The sequence below is a fragment of the Xenopus laevis genome, chromosome 3L (assembly GCF_017654675.1).
Source record: "Xenopus laevis strain J_2021 chromosome 3L, Xenopus_laevis_v10.1, whole genome shotgun sequence".
In the NCBI taxonomy this organism is placed as follows: domain Eukaryota; kingdom Metazoa; phylum Chordata; class Amphibia; order Anura; family Pipidae; genus Xenopus; species Xenopus laevis.
In genome coordinates this window covers 154086628-154104689 of record NC_054375.1, presented here as the reverse complement: position 1 = coordinate 154104689, position 18062 = coordinate 154086628, and the positions used below count along the sequence as shown (strand labels likewise).

The window sequence follows — 18062 nt, the reverse complement described above, 5'->3', positions numbered from 1 at the left end:
AATATTTAGCCAGTCGCCATTCCTGATTGCCCCCCAATCCAGTCCCAGCATGCATCATCAGTGTGACCACATTAAATATTTACCAGCCCTCCCTGAACCAACCTGTGCCAGCCAGTCACATGAACATATTTGTTAATCCCCATTTATAGCCCCGTGTACCTGTGACAGCTGCCAGCCATACAAATGTAACCAGCGCCCCCTGAATATGAGCCAACATCAGGGCAGCCACATCAAATATTTATAAAGCCCCCTTTCTGGTTGCCCTCCCAGAACCTGTGGCAGCATCTGAGCATCTATATAAAATCTGTATTTTTTATTTAGCACCACTAGTGATGGGCGAATAAATTCACCAGGCATGGATTTGCATTGAATTTCATTATTTTGCCCATATAAATTAGTGGCACTAATAAATTAGTGGAACTTTGCCATAATTTCCCAGGTGAAAAATTTGCAACAAAAAATTTGGTGTACATCACAATTGTTGCGCACATAAAATAGTTGTGCATCAAAATTATTCAGACACCCATTTTTGACTTTAATGCATTTGGACAAAATAGTTGTGTCAAAATTTACATGCGTCAATGTGTTTCACTAATATTTTGACAGTTTCTCTGACATTTTCAGAGAAGAAAAACAGGACAGATCTGTGCATCACTAAGAAGAACTACTTGCCCCTGTGTACCTGAGCCAGCAGACAGTTAGTTCCACATAAAATTGGTCCAACAACTGTCTCCAATCCTTCTCCAATCTTTCATCCAGTGCCAGAGTCACACCATGTCCCCCTAAACAAACATCAGTGAATCAGTGCAGTCATATTAAATATTTATTAATTAGCCCCCACTATCTGCCCCGTGTACCTGAGCCAGCAGCCAGCCATTGCCTTCTAAATTTGGTCCAATCCTTCTCCAGCCTTTCTCCAACCTCCCTCCAATCATTCTGCAATGTTTCATCAGGGCGAGGCTGCAAGTGAGCAAGAGCTGCACCAGCGCAAGTTCTGCATCCAGAGTCCCGCCCCCATCCACAGTGCATGTGCCGTTCTCATGTGTCAGACTTTGATTGGAAAATAAGGTACAGTCTGGCTGGAGGCGGGAAGAGCACAAAATGGAAAAATGACAGTCGCTGGTTGGGTTGGGGCAGGCGACTCTGTAAACACATGTAACCCTTTCTTGGCAGGAATATTCAGGGCCACACTGTGGAGCTAACAGTATAGATCCCAAGCCTCCGCTAAGTGGGAGATTTGCGGGTTTTGGATAAGTTAAGTGCCTCCACCCAGGGCTAAAACCAGATATTGGTGACATACAACTCCCTGGGAATGGCAATAGAAGTGATTTTGGTACCAATTGTAGCAGACAATAAACCACACAATAGGCAGATATGTAATAATATGTAATATTAGAAATGCAATATATGCAATGCAATAAGAACAGGGAAATGACAATAATACGATGAATATTAGACAATATAAGTATCACCCCTTAGTATGAAAATGTCTACTGTCACTTTAAGAATGGTGAGTGTGCACACTAGAGGTCTGAGGGTATATACCAAAGTAGTAATAGAAGAGGGATGTGTTGCAACACCAGATTGATGCCCCCGGGGTGTGTAAAGTGAAGGTCTCACCAACTCCCAGTGATAGTGAAAGAAGAAAGAGATCCTGTGAGGCAGAGCAGATACAGGGAAGCAGTCTGGCAGCTTTAATCCACACTGAGCTTGGGATGCTGGTGTAGGGAAAGGCTTCCTGAATTCCTGAGGATCCACTGCACGTGTCACGGAGGCTGATGGGAAATCCACAGTCCAGATCGGGTGTACACGCTGGCAACTCACTACAGGGCTGAAGTCCTATCTATCCTACAGGGATTACTTCCCCAGCAATAGCTCAGGCAGCTGCACTACTTCCACTCACTATGATGGCTGACTGGAAAGGGTTAAATAACTCCCTGTGCTCTGACTATGGGATTCCCTATATGTGTAAATATTCTATAGGTGAAATCCCTGGCTTCCTACTCAGATAAATCAGCAGGAACACTCACAAGAGAGAAGGAGAGATTGCAGGCTGCTCTCAGTGTATTAGTCCAGGCTTTCCTCTTCTCTACTTCCTGGTCAACCTAAGCCTCACTTTCATTTTGGCTCCAAACTTCTTTCAGAGAGGTCACAAGGTCAGAAGCAAATCCTTCTTGCTGATTGGCCAGGCTGTGGCTGAAAACGGTCTCACTGCAGTGCAAGCAGCAGCCATGCTTTTGGTGGATCCAGATTTAAAGTCACAGGGTTATGCAGTTAGGGAAAGGGCAAATAACACTTCCCTACACACATGTAATTACTAATGTAATATTAAAGGCCAACAAAGAAACACTGACACACTAAGAAGTGTGAGACCAAGTGCCCTAGGCAGTTGCCTACTCCTTGTTCTGGCTCTGCTGCATTCCCAGACTTTCTGTTCAGCCCACCTTTGTTTTATCTTATTTGGGCTCAGCTTATTTGTATTATTGTTTCCATATTTGTCTTTACTCGAAACTAAAAAGGGGAAGTTTAATTTAAAGATGTTTTGTAGCATCAGAGTAACTAAGTGTTATCCAAGCTCCTCAGCATGTGTGGTCTTCTCCTTCTCTGCTCTGTGCTCTCTCTGTGGGGTAAGTACGTCCATTCCATCCCTCGTGTTGTCTCTTTGGGGTAAGTTCATTTATTTTGACCTTTTCTGTGTCACTGATTGAAATTGTGTGTTGTGTTTTCTGTGTGGGGTTCAGTACACACCTACATATATAACTTATATTTCATTCACTCGCTGTTGTAACAAAATTCATTCATATTAACAGCACATGTATCCCTTAATATCTTGTTTTAAAAAACATATAATAAATTTACATTTCAAAAGTTCTTAGAATAGCCCCCTCGTCCATTTTACATTCACTTATTTTTAAGGTTTACTTATCCTTTAAGATTATTATTTATTTCATTTTGGTTTTTACGATTAAAATCTGATTAGTGACACATAATCTATAGGAAACTTGCAGGATCCACAGCCGACACTTTCTTTATTATCAGACAGTTGATTGCTACACAGGACGTCTGATTCAACATACTAAGCAAATGATAAAAATAACTGCTGCACTCTGGCTGCTTCCCACACACATTATATGAGTTCCTTTACTTCAATACATGAGCTGGACCAATAGAATGGAGTGTGTTGCCTGTCTCTTCTTTCTAGGACCTGACATTATAGTTCATTAAAGAAAGAAAATATTCTCTAGCAACACCTTCACTGAAGTTTACATCTCCCACTTTGTATAAAGGTGGCCATCGCAAAATTAGCAGATCTTATAGTGTATGGCCCCTTTAAACCGATATGCCCACCAAAGGCAGGGTGATATTGATTACAATGCTGATAATAGGATCTGACGGGGGGAAGACCACAGCAATTAGCCAATGTGATCACAAACAAAAATATAGTTCACTTGTAATTATTGTTCACTCACTTGTATTACCCAATTTCAGGCTGTGTAGAGGTATATAAACCAGAATAGGGATACTAAAAACAAAAGAAAGCAGTAAAACCCCACACTGCCTTACTAAAATTAATTGAGATCTAATTATATAAGTGCTTAGTGCTATTATAAACATATGCTTAGTTCTCAATCAATTTAGCACCAACATACAATTAATGGTATTTCAATCGATTGTGTTAATCCAAATAATTATGATTAAAGTGCTTAAGGAATAAAAGGAATGAATGCTGCGCTAATAGCGCTACAATTCCATTAAATTTCTCTGGATCCGAGATTCAATTAGGGTTTAAAAAGGTAAGATTTCAATGATGAGCTTTTTTTAAAAAAAGGGTTTGAAGGCAAACCCTTTTTTTAAAAAAAGCTCATCATTGAAATCTTACCTTTTTAAACCCTAATTGAATCTCGGATCCAGAGAAATTTAATGGAATTGTAGCGCTATTAGCGCAGCATTCATTCCTTTTATTCTCTTTTATCTCTAAGGCACTGAGGATTTGTTGGTTTTATAGCAAAGTTAGCTCTCTTTACCAGACAGTTAAACGTAGTAACGAGACCACAGTCCTCAGTGTTCTGCCTTCCTCCCACGTGTGGTGTCCCAGGGCTTAGAAAAACGCAGCTAGTTTCTTCGGGACAACTCCACCTCTATACTATTTTCTTATTTCTAACTTTTATTCATGAATTGCTGACGCTTTAATTTTAATTGGTTGATACCATTAACTCACTTTAAAATTATAACTACAGCACTAGCACCTTATTTAATTCATATAAGAACCATGAACTTTTAGATTATTCAATTGTGTGTAGATACATTTTGTTGAAGGTCACAGCACCTAATTTATAGCACTTAAGCACTTTAATCATAATTATTTGTATTAACACAATCGATTGAAATACCATTAATTGTATGTTGGTGCTAAATTGATTGAGAACTAAGCATATTTTTATAATAGCACTAAGCACTTATATAATTAGATCTCAATTAATTTTAGTAAGGCAGTGTGGGGTTTTACTGCTTTCTCCAATTAGCCAATGTGGTCCTCGATCACAAAGATGAATTAAACCTGCCGATCAGATATCGATCAGGGAGATCCATCCCAATGCCCCCTACACAGGCAGATAAGCTGCTGAATCAGTTAAAGGAGCAGTATCTGCCTGTGTAAGGCCAACCTAACATAAAGGGGAAACCAGCCTTTTGGCATATTTCTTTGGTCACTCTCTCATACTAAGACTGTAAATATTGTTGTAGGGATGTGAAAATCTTAGACACCCTTACACTTTACAGACAGGCACATCCCTAGTAATATGGACACCTTAGTGGGTCCTTATGGGGACCTTGTGCTTATGTAACCCCTGTAGTTCACACAGTGTACACCAGATGGCACTGCGCCAGAGTATAAAAGGTTTAGGAACCATGTGCTCTGGGTCCCATTGCTTTAGCCCAACCAAGCAGGCTGGAAGGGAATGGGTAGTGACAACCATAGGCACCTTGGCCCTAGTAATTAGACAGCTATACTCAATTATAGATCACTCTAGGAGTGATAGAGAGGTTATTTAGTTGAGCAGCTCAAGGCCGAGGAGATTAGAGGGATTAAGATCCCAGGGTATTACTGACCCAGAGTAAGGAACCAAGTGTTGAGATAGGGATGTCAGGAGTTCCCCTAGTCTGCCACTGGAAGATATCCTGAATACTGGGCAATATCCATCACATGCTGTCAATTTACTCTCTGCTGTATATTCCCTAGCCTGTGGGGATTCAGCCTATACGTGCTGTGAGTATATGCTTCCTTTATGCTGCTGTGTATGTTCTATACTCCATTGTGGATCGATGTGCTAAATGATCTATGTGCTCTTGTTCAATAAATACTGTTCTTGGTTCAACTGTTAAAGAACTACTGGCGCCCATCATTGTGCTATCGCACCCCATTACAGTTACACTATACCCTGCCCCCACCGCATTGCGAGGGCTTACCCCTAAGAAAGAGAGCTCATCGGTGGTCTTAGTCCACCAAGGAGAGTAGCTAAAACTGCCCTAGCACAAGTCAGTTTACTATAGCGCTATATTGTTATCACAGGCCAGTGGCCGTGTACTTGCAGAATGTGATTCTAATAGATTAGACTGTATTTGGGACCGAAAAGATCACAATTCACCACATTTAATTAATATTAGACTTTCCAGTTGTGTCTGTGTGATACCCGCCCAGTATAGGATGAGACACTTCTACTTCTAGTCAAAGGTTTCTTTCATCATTCTCTGCTCATCAAAGGCCTTTTTATAGTCTCCTCAATCTGAATTTCCCATATCTGACATATATCACAGTATCATTGAGCTGAACATCCAATGAATCTTCTATTGAAGGTGCCGTTTGTGGGACACCAGGACAATACTGTGTAGACCAACCTTCAGGAGTGGAAGTATTTGCTGGAGACTCAGTGACCTTCCCATGCAGTTTTGTCTTCTCCAGAAATCTCACAACAATTACTAATAGGACAATTGTCTTTCAAGCTGGTAATATTGCTTATTGTGGGGATCGTATATATAACAGCAGATATGGCAACACAACACAGGAATACCAGGGAAGGGTGTCACTGGTGGGAGATCCTCAGGCTCAGAATGGGACCATCACTCTGACCAGTGTAAGAACAAGTGATAGAAAGAACTTCTGCTGCCGGGTCCAACTTCTAAATCAAAACACGATCATTGAGCAGTGGCAAAATGGATTTGGCACCCAGCTAACTGTGAGGGGTAAGTATAATATAAATAAAAGGAGGTGCAAATGATGGAAGATGAGAGGAGAGAAAAGTGAAAAAGGGGCAAATGGAGACCAATGTCCACCTCTCCCACAAAAAAACTTCTTGTTGAAGACAAGAATGAGTGTTAGTCCAAGGGGAAAGGTTGATCTATAGGTCACTGTTACTTATTAATTCTAAATTTGCAGGAGTGAATAGAAAATTACACTCACAATGTATCAGCCAATAAAATCCTCTCACAATTGATATAAGCCTTTATGTTTTGTTGGCTAAACCAAGTTCCTTGGGGTAAAATAATTGTGCAATGTCCATTTTATTAAAACAATTTTACAGGATTTTATACAATCCTACACCTCTCTATACATTTTGTTTTAGATCTGTAATGGGTAAGATAGTATCCCAGTCTATGGTATTTGCATGGACCATTTCTGCTCACTATTCTATAGAGCTGAGCTCAGTTATGTGGTCCATTTCCCTGCAAAACTGAATGCTTTTCCGGGCAATGTTAAGTACAGGCAGACGGCTCACCCTTCCCTCTCTCTTTATATACAGGGGACAGACACCTCATCCTTCCCTCTCTCTGTATATACAGGGGACAGACATCTCATCCTTCCCTCTCTCTGTATATACAGGGGACAGACGGCTCATCCTTCCCTCTCTCTGTATATACAGGGGACAGACGGCTCATCCTTCCCTCTCTCTGTATATACAGGGAACAGACGGCTCATCCTTCCCTCTCTCTGTATATACAGGGGACAGACATCTCATCCTTCCCTCTCTCTGTATATACAGGGGACAGACATCTCATCCTTCCCTCTCTCTGTATATACAGGGGACAGATATCTCATCCTTCCCTCTCTCTGTATATACAGGGGACAGACATCTCATCCTTCCCTCTCTCTGTATATACAGGGGACAGATATCTCATCCTTCCCTCTCTCTGTATATACAGGGGACAGACATCTCATCCTTCCCTCTCTCTGTATATACAGGGGACAGACACCTCATCCTTCCCTCTCTCTGTATATACAGGGGACAGACATCTCATCCTTCCCTCTCTCTGTATATACAGGGGACAGACATCTCATCCTTCCCTCTCTCTGTATATACAGGGGACAGACATCTCATCCTTCCCTCTCTCTGTATATACAGGGGACAGACATCTCATCCTTCCCTCTCTCTGTATATACAGGGGACAGACATCTCATCCTTCCCTCTCTCTGTATATACAGGGGACAGACATCTCATCCTTCCCTCTCTCTGTATATACAGGGGACAGACATCTCATCCTTCCCTCTCTCTGTATATACAGGGGACAGACATCTCATCCTTCCCTCTCTCTGTATATACAGGGGACAGACATCTCATCCTTCCCTCTCTCTGTATATACAGGGGACAGACACCTCATCCTTCCCTCTCTCTGTATATACAGGGGACAGACACCTCATCCTTCCCTCTCTCTGTATATACAGGGGACAGACATCTCATCCTTCCCTCTCTCTGTATATACAGGGGACAGACATCTCATCCTTCCCTCTCTCTGTATATACAGGGGACAGACATCTCATCCTTCCCTCTCTCTGTATATACAGGGGACAGACGTCTCATCCTTCCCTCTCTCTGTATATACAGGGACAGACGTCTCATCCTTCCCTCTCTCTGTATATACAGGGGACAGACACCTCATCCTTCCCTCTCTCTGTATATACAGGGGACAGACATCTCATCCTTCCCTCTCTCTGTATATACAGGGGACAGACACCTCATCCTTCCCTCTCTCTGTATATACAGGGGACACACATCTCATCCTTCCCTCTCTCTGTATATACAGGGGACAGACGGCTCATCCTTCCCTCTCTCTGTATATACAGGGGACAGACATCTCATCCTTCCCTCTCTCTGTATATACAGGGGACAGACACCTCATCCTTCCCTCTCTCTGTATATACAGGGGACAGACATCTCATCCTTCCCTCTCTCTGTATATACAGGGGACAGACATCTCATCCTTCCCTCTCTCTGTATATACAGGGGACAGACACCTCATCCTTCCCTCTCTCTGTATATACAGGGGACAGACACCTCATCCTTCCCTCTCTCTGTATATACAGGGGACAGACATCTCATCCTTCCCTCTCTCTGTATATACAGGGGACAGACACCTCATCCTTCCCTCTCTCTGTATATACAGGGGACAGACAGCTCATCCTTCCCTCTCTCTGTATCTACAGGGGACAGACATCTCATCCTTCCCTCTCTCTGTATATACAGGAGACAGACGGCTCATCCTTCCCTCTCTCTGTATATACAGGGGACAGACATCTCATCCTTCCCTCTCTCTGTATATACAGGGGACAGACGGCTCATCCTTCCCTCTCTCTGTATATACAGGGGACAGACATCTCATCCTTCCCTCTCTCTGTATATACAGGGGACAGACGGCTCATCCTTCCCTCTCTCTGTATATACAGGGGACAGACATCTCATCCTTCCCTCTCTCTGTATATACAGGGGACAGACATCTCATCCTTCCCTCTCTCTGTATATACAGGGGACACACATCTCATCCTTCCCTCTCTCTGTATATACAGGGGACAGACGGCTCATCCTTCCCTCTCTCTGTATATACAGGGGACAGACATCTCATCCTTCCCTCTCTCTGTATATACAGGGGACAGACATCTCATCCTTCCCTCTCTCTGTATATACAGGGGACAGACATCTCACCCTTCCCTCTCTCTGTATATACAGGGGACAGACACCTCATCCTTCCCTCTCTCTGTATATACAGGGGACAGACACCTCATCCTTCCCTCTCTCTGTATATACAGGGGACAGACGGCTCATCCTTCCCTCTCTCTGTATCTACAGGGGACAGACATCTCATCCTTTCCTCTCTCTGTATATACAGGGGACAGACATCTCATCCTTCCCTCTCTCTGTATATACAGGGGACAGACATCTCATCCTTCCCTCTCTCTGTATATACAGGGGACAGACGGCTCATCCTTCCCTCTCTCTGTATATACAGGGGACAGACATCTCATCCTTCCCTCTCTCTGTATATACAGGGGACAGACGGCTCATCCTTCCCTCTCTCTGTATATACAGGGGACAGACATCTCATCCTTCCCTCTCTCTGTATATACAGGGGACAGACATCTCATCCTTCCCTCTCTCTGTATATACAGGGGACAGACATCTCATCCTTCCCTCTCTCTGTATATACAGGGGACAGACATCTCATCCTTCCCTCTCTCTGTATATACAGGGGACAGACATCTCATCCTTCCCTCTCTCTGTATATACAGGGGACAGACATCTCATCCTTCCCTCTCTCTGTATATACAGGGGACAGACACCTCATCCTTCCCTCTCTCTGTATATACAGGGGACAGACATCTCATCCTTCCCTCTCTCTGTATATACAGGGGACAGACACCTCATCCTTCCCTCTCTCTGTATATACAGGGGACACACATCTCATCCTTCCCTCTCTCTGTATATACAGGGGACAGACGGCTCATCCTTCCCTCTCTCTGTATATACAGGGGACAGACATCTCATCCTTCCCTCTCTCTGTATATACAGGGGACAGACACCTCATCCTTCCCTCTCTCTGTATATACAGGGGACAGACATCTCATCCTTCCCTCTCTCTGTATATACAGGGGACAGACATCTCATCCTTCCCTCTCTCTGTATATACAGGGGACAGACACCTCATCCTTCCCTCTCTCTGTATATACAGGGGACAGACACCTCATCCTTCCCTCTCTCTGTATATACAGGGGACAGACATCTCATCCTTCCCTCTCTCTGTATATACAGGGGACAGACACCTCATCCTTCCCTCTCTCTGTATATACAGGGGACAGACAGCTCATCCTTCCCTCTCTCTGTATCTACAGGGGACAGACATCTCATCCTTCCCTCTCTCTGTATATACAGGAGACAGACGGCTCATCCTTCCCTCTCTCTGTATATACAGGGGACAGACATCTCATCCTTCCCTCTCTCTGTATATACAGGGGACAGACGGCTCATCCTTCCCTCTCTCTGTATATACAGGGGACAGACATCTCATCCTTCCCTCTCTCTGTATATACAGGGGACAGACGGCTCATCCTTCCCTCTCTCTGTATATACAGGGGACAGACATCTCATCCTTCCCTCTCTCTGTATATACAGGGGACAGACATCTCATCCTTCCCTCTCTCTGTATATACAGGGGACACACATCTCATCCTTCCCTCTCTCTGTATATACAGGGGACAGACGGCTCATCCTTCCCTCTCTCTGTATATACAGGGGACAGACATCTCATCCTTCCCTCTCTCAGTATATACAGGGGACAGACATCTCATCCTTCCCTCTCTCTGTATATACAGGGGACAGACATCTCACCCTTCCCTCTCTCTGTATATACAGGGGACAGACACCTCATCCTTCCCTCTCTCTGTATATACAGGGGACAGACACCTCATCCTTCCCTCTCTCTGTATATACAGGGGACAGACGGCTCATCCTTCCCTCTCTCTGTATCTACAGGGGACAGACATCTCATCCTTTCCTCTCTCTGTATATACAGGGGACAGACATCTCATCCTTCCCTCTCTCTGTATATACAGGGGACAGACATCTCATCCTTCCCTCTCTCTGTATATACAGGGGACAGACGGCTCATCCTTCCCTCTCTCTGTATATACAGGGGACAGACATCTCATCCTTCCCTCTCTCTGTATATACAGGGGACAGACGGCTCATCCTTCCCTCTCTCTGTATATACAGGGGACAGACATCTCATCCTTCCCTCTCTCTGTATATACAGGGGACAGACATCTCATCCTTCCCTCTCTCTGTATATACAGGGGACAGACATCTCATCCTTCCCTCTCTCTGTATATACAGGGGACAGACATCTCATCCTTCCCTCTCTCTGTATATACAGGGGACAGACATCTCATCCTTCCCTCTCTCTGTATATACAGGGGACAGACATCTCATCCTCCCTCTCTCTGTATATACAGGGGACAGACATCTCATCCTTCCCTCTCTCTGTATATACAGGGGACAGACATCTCATCCTTCCCTCTCTCTGTATATACAGGGGACAGACATCTCATCCTTCCCTCTCTCTGTATATACAGGGGACAGACACCTCATCCTTCCCTCTCTCTGTATATACAGGGGACAGACATCTCATCCTTCCCTCTCTCTGTATATACAGGGGACAGACGGCTCATCCTTCCCTCTCTCTGTATATACAGGGGACAGACATCTCATCCTTCCCTCTCTCAGTATATACAGGGGACAGACATCTCATCCTTCCCTCTCTCTGTATATACAGGGGACAGACATCTCACCCTTCCCTCTCTCTGTATATACAGGGGACAGACACCTCATCCTTCCCTCTCTCTGTATATACAGGGGACAGACACCTCATCCTTCCCTCTCTCTGTATATACAGGGGACAGACGGCTCATCCTTCCCTCTCTCTGTATCTACAGGGGACAGACATCTCATCCTTTCCTCTCTCTGTATATACAGGGGACAGACATCTCATCCTTCCCTCTCTCTGTATATACAGGGGACAGACATCTCATCCTTCCCTCTCTCTGTATATACAGGGGACAGACGGCTCATCCTTCCCTCTCTCTGTATATACAGGGGACAGACATCTCATCCTTCCCTCTCTCTGTATATACAGGGGACAGACGGCTCATCCTTCCCTCTCTCTGTATATACAGGGGACAGACATCTCATCCTTCCCTCTCTCTGTATATACAGGGGACAGACATCTCATCCTTCCCTCTCTCTGTATATACAGGGGACAGACATCTCATCCTTCCCTCTCTCTGTATATACAGGGGACAGACATCTCATCCTTCCCTCTCTCTGTATATACAGGGGACAGACATCTCATCCTTCCCTCTCTCTGTATATACAGGGGACAGACACCTCATCCTTCCCTCTCTCTGTATATACAGGGGACAGACATCTCATCCTTCCCTCTCTCTGTATATACAGGGGACAGACACCTCATCCTTCCCTCTCTCTGTATATACAGGGGACAGACACCTCATCCTTCCCTCTCTCTGTATATACAGGGGACAGACATCTCATCCTTCCCTCTCTCTGTATATACAGGGGACAGACATCTCATCCTTCCCTCTCTCTGTATATACAGGAGACAGACATCTCATCCTTCCCTCTCTCTGTATATACAGGAGACAGACATCTCATCCTTCCCTCTCTCTGTATATACAGGGGACAGACATCTCATCCTTCCCTCTCTCTGTATATACAGGGGACAGACGGCTCATCCTTCCCTCTCTCTGTATATACAGGGGACAGACATCTCATCCTTCCCTCTCTCTGTATATACAGGGGACAGACATCTCATCCTTCCCTCTCTCTGTATATACAGGGGACAGACATCTCATCCTTCCCTCTCTCTGTATATACAGGGGACAGACACCTCATCCTTCCCTCTCTCTGTATATACAGGAGACAGACACCTCATCCTTCCCTCTCTCTGTATATACAGGGGACAGACATCTCATCCTTCCCTCTCTCTGTATATACAGGGGACAGACATCTCATCCTTCCCTCTCTCTGTATATACAGGGGACAGACATCTCATCCTTCCCTCTCTCTGTATATACAGGGGACAGACACCTCATCCTTCCCTCTCTCTGTATATACAGGGGACAGACACCTCATCCTTCCCTCTCTCTGTATATACAGGGGACAGACATCTCATCCTTCCCTCTCTCTGTATATACAGGGGACAGACATCTCATCCTTCCCTCTCTCTGTATATACAGGGGACAGACATCTCATCCTTCCCTCTCTCTGTATATACAGGGGACAGACATCTCATCCTTCCCTCTCTCTGTATATACAGGGGACAGACATCTCATCCTTCCCTCTCTCTGTATATACAGGGGACAGACACCTCATCCTTCCCTCTCTCTGTATATACAGGGGACAGACATCTCATCCTTCCCTCTCTCTGTTTATACAGGGGACAGACGGCTCATCCTTCCCTCTCTCTGTATATACAGGGGACAGACACCTCATCCTTCCCTCTCTCTGTATATACAGGGGACAGACACCTCATCCTTCCCTCTCTCTGTATATACAGGGGACAGACATCTCATCCTTCCCTCTCTCTGTTTATACAGGGGACAGACGGCTCATCCTTCCCTCTCTCTGTATATACAGGGGACAGACATGTCATCCTTCCCTCTCTCTGTATATACAAGGGACAAACATCTCATCCTTCCCTCTCTCTGTATATACAGGGGACAGACACCTCATCCTTCCCTCTCTCTGTATATACAGGGGACAGACGGCTCATCCTTCCCTCTCTCTGTATATACAGGGGACAGACACCTCATCCTTCCCTCTCTCTGTATATACAGGGGACAGACATCTCATCCTTCCCTCTCTCTGTATATACAGGGGACAGACATCTCATCCTTCCCTCTCTCTGTATATACAGGGGACAGACGGCTCATCCTTCCCTCTCTCTGTATATACAGGGGACAGACATCTCATCCTTCCCTCTCTCTGTATATACAGGGGACAGACATCTCATCCTTCCCTCTCTCTGTATATACAGGGGACAGACATCTCATCCTTCCCTCTCTCTGTATATACAGGGGACAGATACCTCATCCTTCCCTCTCTCTGTATATACAGGGGACAGACGGCTCATCCTTCCCTCTCTCTGTATATACAGGGGACAGACACCTCATCCTTCCCTCTCTCTGTATATACAGGGGACAGACATCTCATCCTTCCCTCTCTCTGTATATACAGGGGACAGACAGTTTAGTTATTATGTAACTATAATATAACTAATTTCTGTCTCTGTTTGGATATTCTATTCTGTAGGTGAGAATGAGATGACTATGCATCAGCCTCCATTCATCTCTGCGCTGGTTGGTGACACTGTGACAATTCCCTGTCATTTCTCCGTCAGCTCCAAGAAGAAAATTCAGAAAATATCTGTATCCAGTGTTCAGTGGAGCTTTGGTCAATATTTAATCTGTAGGACAGTTATATACAACAGTAGCACAGGGGCAGTAAGAAGAGAGGACAGAGAGAGGATTTCTGTGGCTGGGGAAGGAGGCGCATCCATCCTAATCAAGCGGGTGACGACCAATGACAGTGGCTGGTACTGCTGTGGGGCACAAGTGACTGGAGATGGACAAGTTTATACAACTCAGAGAGAGAGAGGAACAAACCTGACAATTTCAGGTATTTGTCATTGCAATATGTCAGAAAGGCTGCAAACAACTCAAAATTGATTCCTGGACCCCATTGACTTAAAGTGGACCTGTCACCCAGACACAAACAGCTGTATAACAAAAGTCCTTTTCAAATTAAACATGAAATCCAATTTCTATTCTTTTATTAAAGCATTCATAGCTGTTGTAAGCTCAACTATAAATCTCAGCTGTCAATCAAATATTGTCTGCCCCTCCTCTATGCCATGGGAATAGAGGCGGGGCAGATAATTACTTTCACTTTCCATTAGGCACTTCCTACATGTCACTGCTCTCCCCACATTCCCCCCAATCTCTTCACCATTTAATTGAGTAACCAGGACATGGGGATGGACATCAGGTCCCCCATTCTGGTGCACAAACAAGATTCTGAGATGATACAAGGCTTGCCTTAATAACAGTGTCCCACAGAATGGCTCCTGCCTGCTTGTTATAATTATGAATTCCCAGACTGAAGGAAACAAGATTCAAATCATTTATACAGTGTAATTAAAGTTTATTTTGCTTGATTGATGTGATAACAAAGGATTATGAATATTTTTTTTAGGTGACGGGTCCCCTTTAAACAGCAACTGGGCAGGTTTTAGGTGGTGAATAGTTGAATTTGAGTTCTTAAAGGGCCAGAGTATGATAAATCTCAAAAATCGAATTCAAAGTTTGTTTTTTAAAAGACTGTAATCACATTTGTTTAACTCCCTATTCAAATTTGACAGTTTTGACCATACAAAAACTTGAAAATTCAAATTTTGAATTCAAATTTTGAATTTGACCCGTGATAAATCTGCACCTGAGAGTTGAAGTCTGTACAATTGTCTGAATTATTAGGAGAAGTGAAACTGTAACAAATAACAGAGAATATAAAGAATACATGATGATTTGCAATGAACAACTATCAAACATCTCAGACATTGTACAATAACTGCCAAAAACAAGTCACACAGCTCCATGTAACTGTCACATGACACATAAATACTGACACAAATCATACATGAAGCAAAGTCCTGAAATACTGACAGTTGTAGTGGTGGATTAATAAAGATTTAAAGGGGTTGTTCACCTTTGAGTTAACTGTTAGTATGATGTAGAGAGTGATATGCTGAGATAAATTGAAATTGGTTTTAATTATTTGTGGTTTTTGAGTTATTTAGCTTTTTATTCAGCAGCTCTCCAGTTTGTAATCTCAGCAGTCTGGTTGCTAGGGTCCAAATACCCCTAGCAACCACGCATTGATTTGTAGCCTTACAGAACATTTGTTTTTAGAAGGGGTCAGTGACCCCGTTTGAAAGCTGGAAAAAATCAGAAAAATTCAAAACATTTCAAAAAACTATACAGAATAAATATTGAAGACCAATTGAAGAGTTGCTTAGAACTGGCCATTCTATAACATGTTAAAAGTTACCTTAAAGGTGAAGCGTCCCTTTACACTTGGGGTACAAAAGGTTAGGCACCACCAAGTGATTGTATTTACTTACCTGACGCCCCAGGCTGGTGCTCCTATTAGGAGAAAACAAGACCAGTCCGGGGGTTTCTTCCAGTGAGCACCACGGGGTGAGCAGCTTCCTTTTTCTTCTTTCTTCTTGTGGCTGCGCATGTGCAGTAGTGAGAAAAGCTGAACTTTAATGAAAAACCTGACTATTTCATTCGACTGCGCATGTGTCTTCCCCAGGAAATTTAAAGAAAGAAGAAGCAGAAATAATATTTTTGACCACGCCCATCTTGGTGGCCACACCCCTGAATTGTCATGTTCATTTTACAATATTTGGAAGGTTCTGAAAGTTTGAACACATTTCTGTGTTTTTTATGTTATTACAGTTTTGCTAATAAGGGCGAATTGCCCTTTAAGCTGCAAGTCACAGTTTTCCCAAGAGACCCGCTTATCTTAAATAGTTACAATTGCTTCTTTGCTTAACTTACATTTTTACAAAAGTATCTAAGTGCAGCTGCCACATATTCTGAGCTCTCTGCCAAAAGCCAATTAAGTCAGAAACTTTGTATCTTTTTCTGGCTGGTCAGTGCAGGAGATCAAAGAGAAAGTCAGGACATTTCAGTAACAAACCCAAGACTGCGGGTCAAAATCGGGACTGTCCTGTGAAAAAAGAGACAGCAAAGGACTTCTGAGATGTTTCCCACAAACAACAGTTCTGTGACTCTTAAGGTGCAGCCACCAATCAAATAGTTACGTTCTGCTGTTCATTTCACATAAATCTTTATTTTTTAGATGAGATTTCATAGGGTCTAGTGAATGTCCAACCCCCTCTGTCATCTACTCACATTATTCTTTTATTGTAGGAAAAACCAATCAAATGAAGATCAAGCAGCCAAAGGAGGTCACATTCCCAAACTCCTCTACTATCAGCTGTAACTTTACATTACCAGAGGATGAAGATCCCTTGTGGCTCGGGATATACTGGATGTTTGGGAACCCACGTGAGGGCTTTGCCTATCACCCACACCCAGAATTAATTCACCCCCGATACCGGGGCAAAACCAGACTGGTGGGTCAGTCAGACCTTTATCTGGAAGAGGTGATTGGAATGGATAACACCAACTTCTACTGCCGTGTGGCAATGCGCCTGTGTAATGATACTCAGCAAAACACCATTGAAACATTACTGGAGGAAGGAGCAGGGACACTTCTACACGTTGTGAATGGTAGGTAGGGAATATTCTATGAAAGTAAAATTATATTTTCTTTGCAAGAAATACAATCAGTATGTGTGTATATATATATATATATATATATATACACACAAGTGTACCAAGAATATCATTTATATTAAATACTTATAGACTGTGGTTAGTGATGTCATCTCTAAAATCAGTATTAACTTATTTGTGATGTCAGGGGTACAGTCTCCCTTATAATACATGAGTGATACTCCCTACAGTCGAGTGCCTTTGTATGGTCACAGAACCCCTCAGTGACTTCTAATATCCTTATCATTTACAGTAGGGGGTACATTATCCCTTATAATACATGAGTGATACTTAGAGTTCCCTGTATAACTCAGCCTGCAGCCTTGTGTCTTTATATGGTCACAGAACAACCCCTCAGTGACTTCTAATATCCTTATCATTTACAGTAGGGGGTACATTATCCCTTATAATACATACTCAGAGTTCCCTGTATAACTCAGCCTGCAGCCTTGTGCCTTTATATGGTCACAGAACAACCCCTCAGTGACTTCTAATATCCTTATCATTTACAGTAGGGGGTACATTATCCCTTATAATACATGAGTGATACTCAGAGTTCCCTGTATAACTCAGCCTGCAGCCTTGTGCCTTTATATGGTCACAGAACCCCTCAGTGACTTCTAATATCCTTATCATTTACAGTAGGGGGTACATTATCCCTTATAATACATACTCAGAGTTCCCTGTATAACTCAGCCTGCAGCCTTGTGCCTTTATATGGTCACAGAACAACCCCTCAGTGACTTCTAATATCCTTATCATTTACAGTAGGGGGTACATTATCCCTTATAATACATGAGTGATACTCAGAGTTCCCTGT

The 18062-nt window shown here is 43.6% G+C and overlaps 1 protein-coding gene across 1 annotated transcript in view; it reads left to right on the top strand.

Moving 5' to 3' along the window:
• LOC108711765 overlaps positions 1-18062 on the top strand; it is a 79871-nt gene that overhangs the window by 51404 nt on the left and 10405 nt on the right. The window contains exon 4 of the mRNA XM_041587364.1: positions 16835-17197. Coding sequence (XP_041443298.1) covers positions 16835-17197 — 363 coding nt within the window. The remainder of the gene's footprint in view (positions 1-16834; positions 17198-18062) is intronic.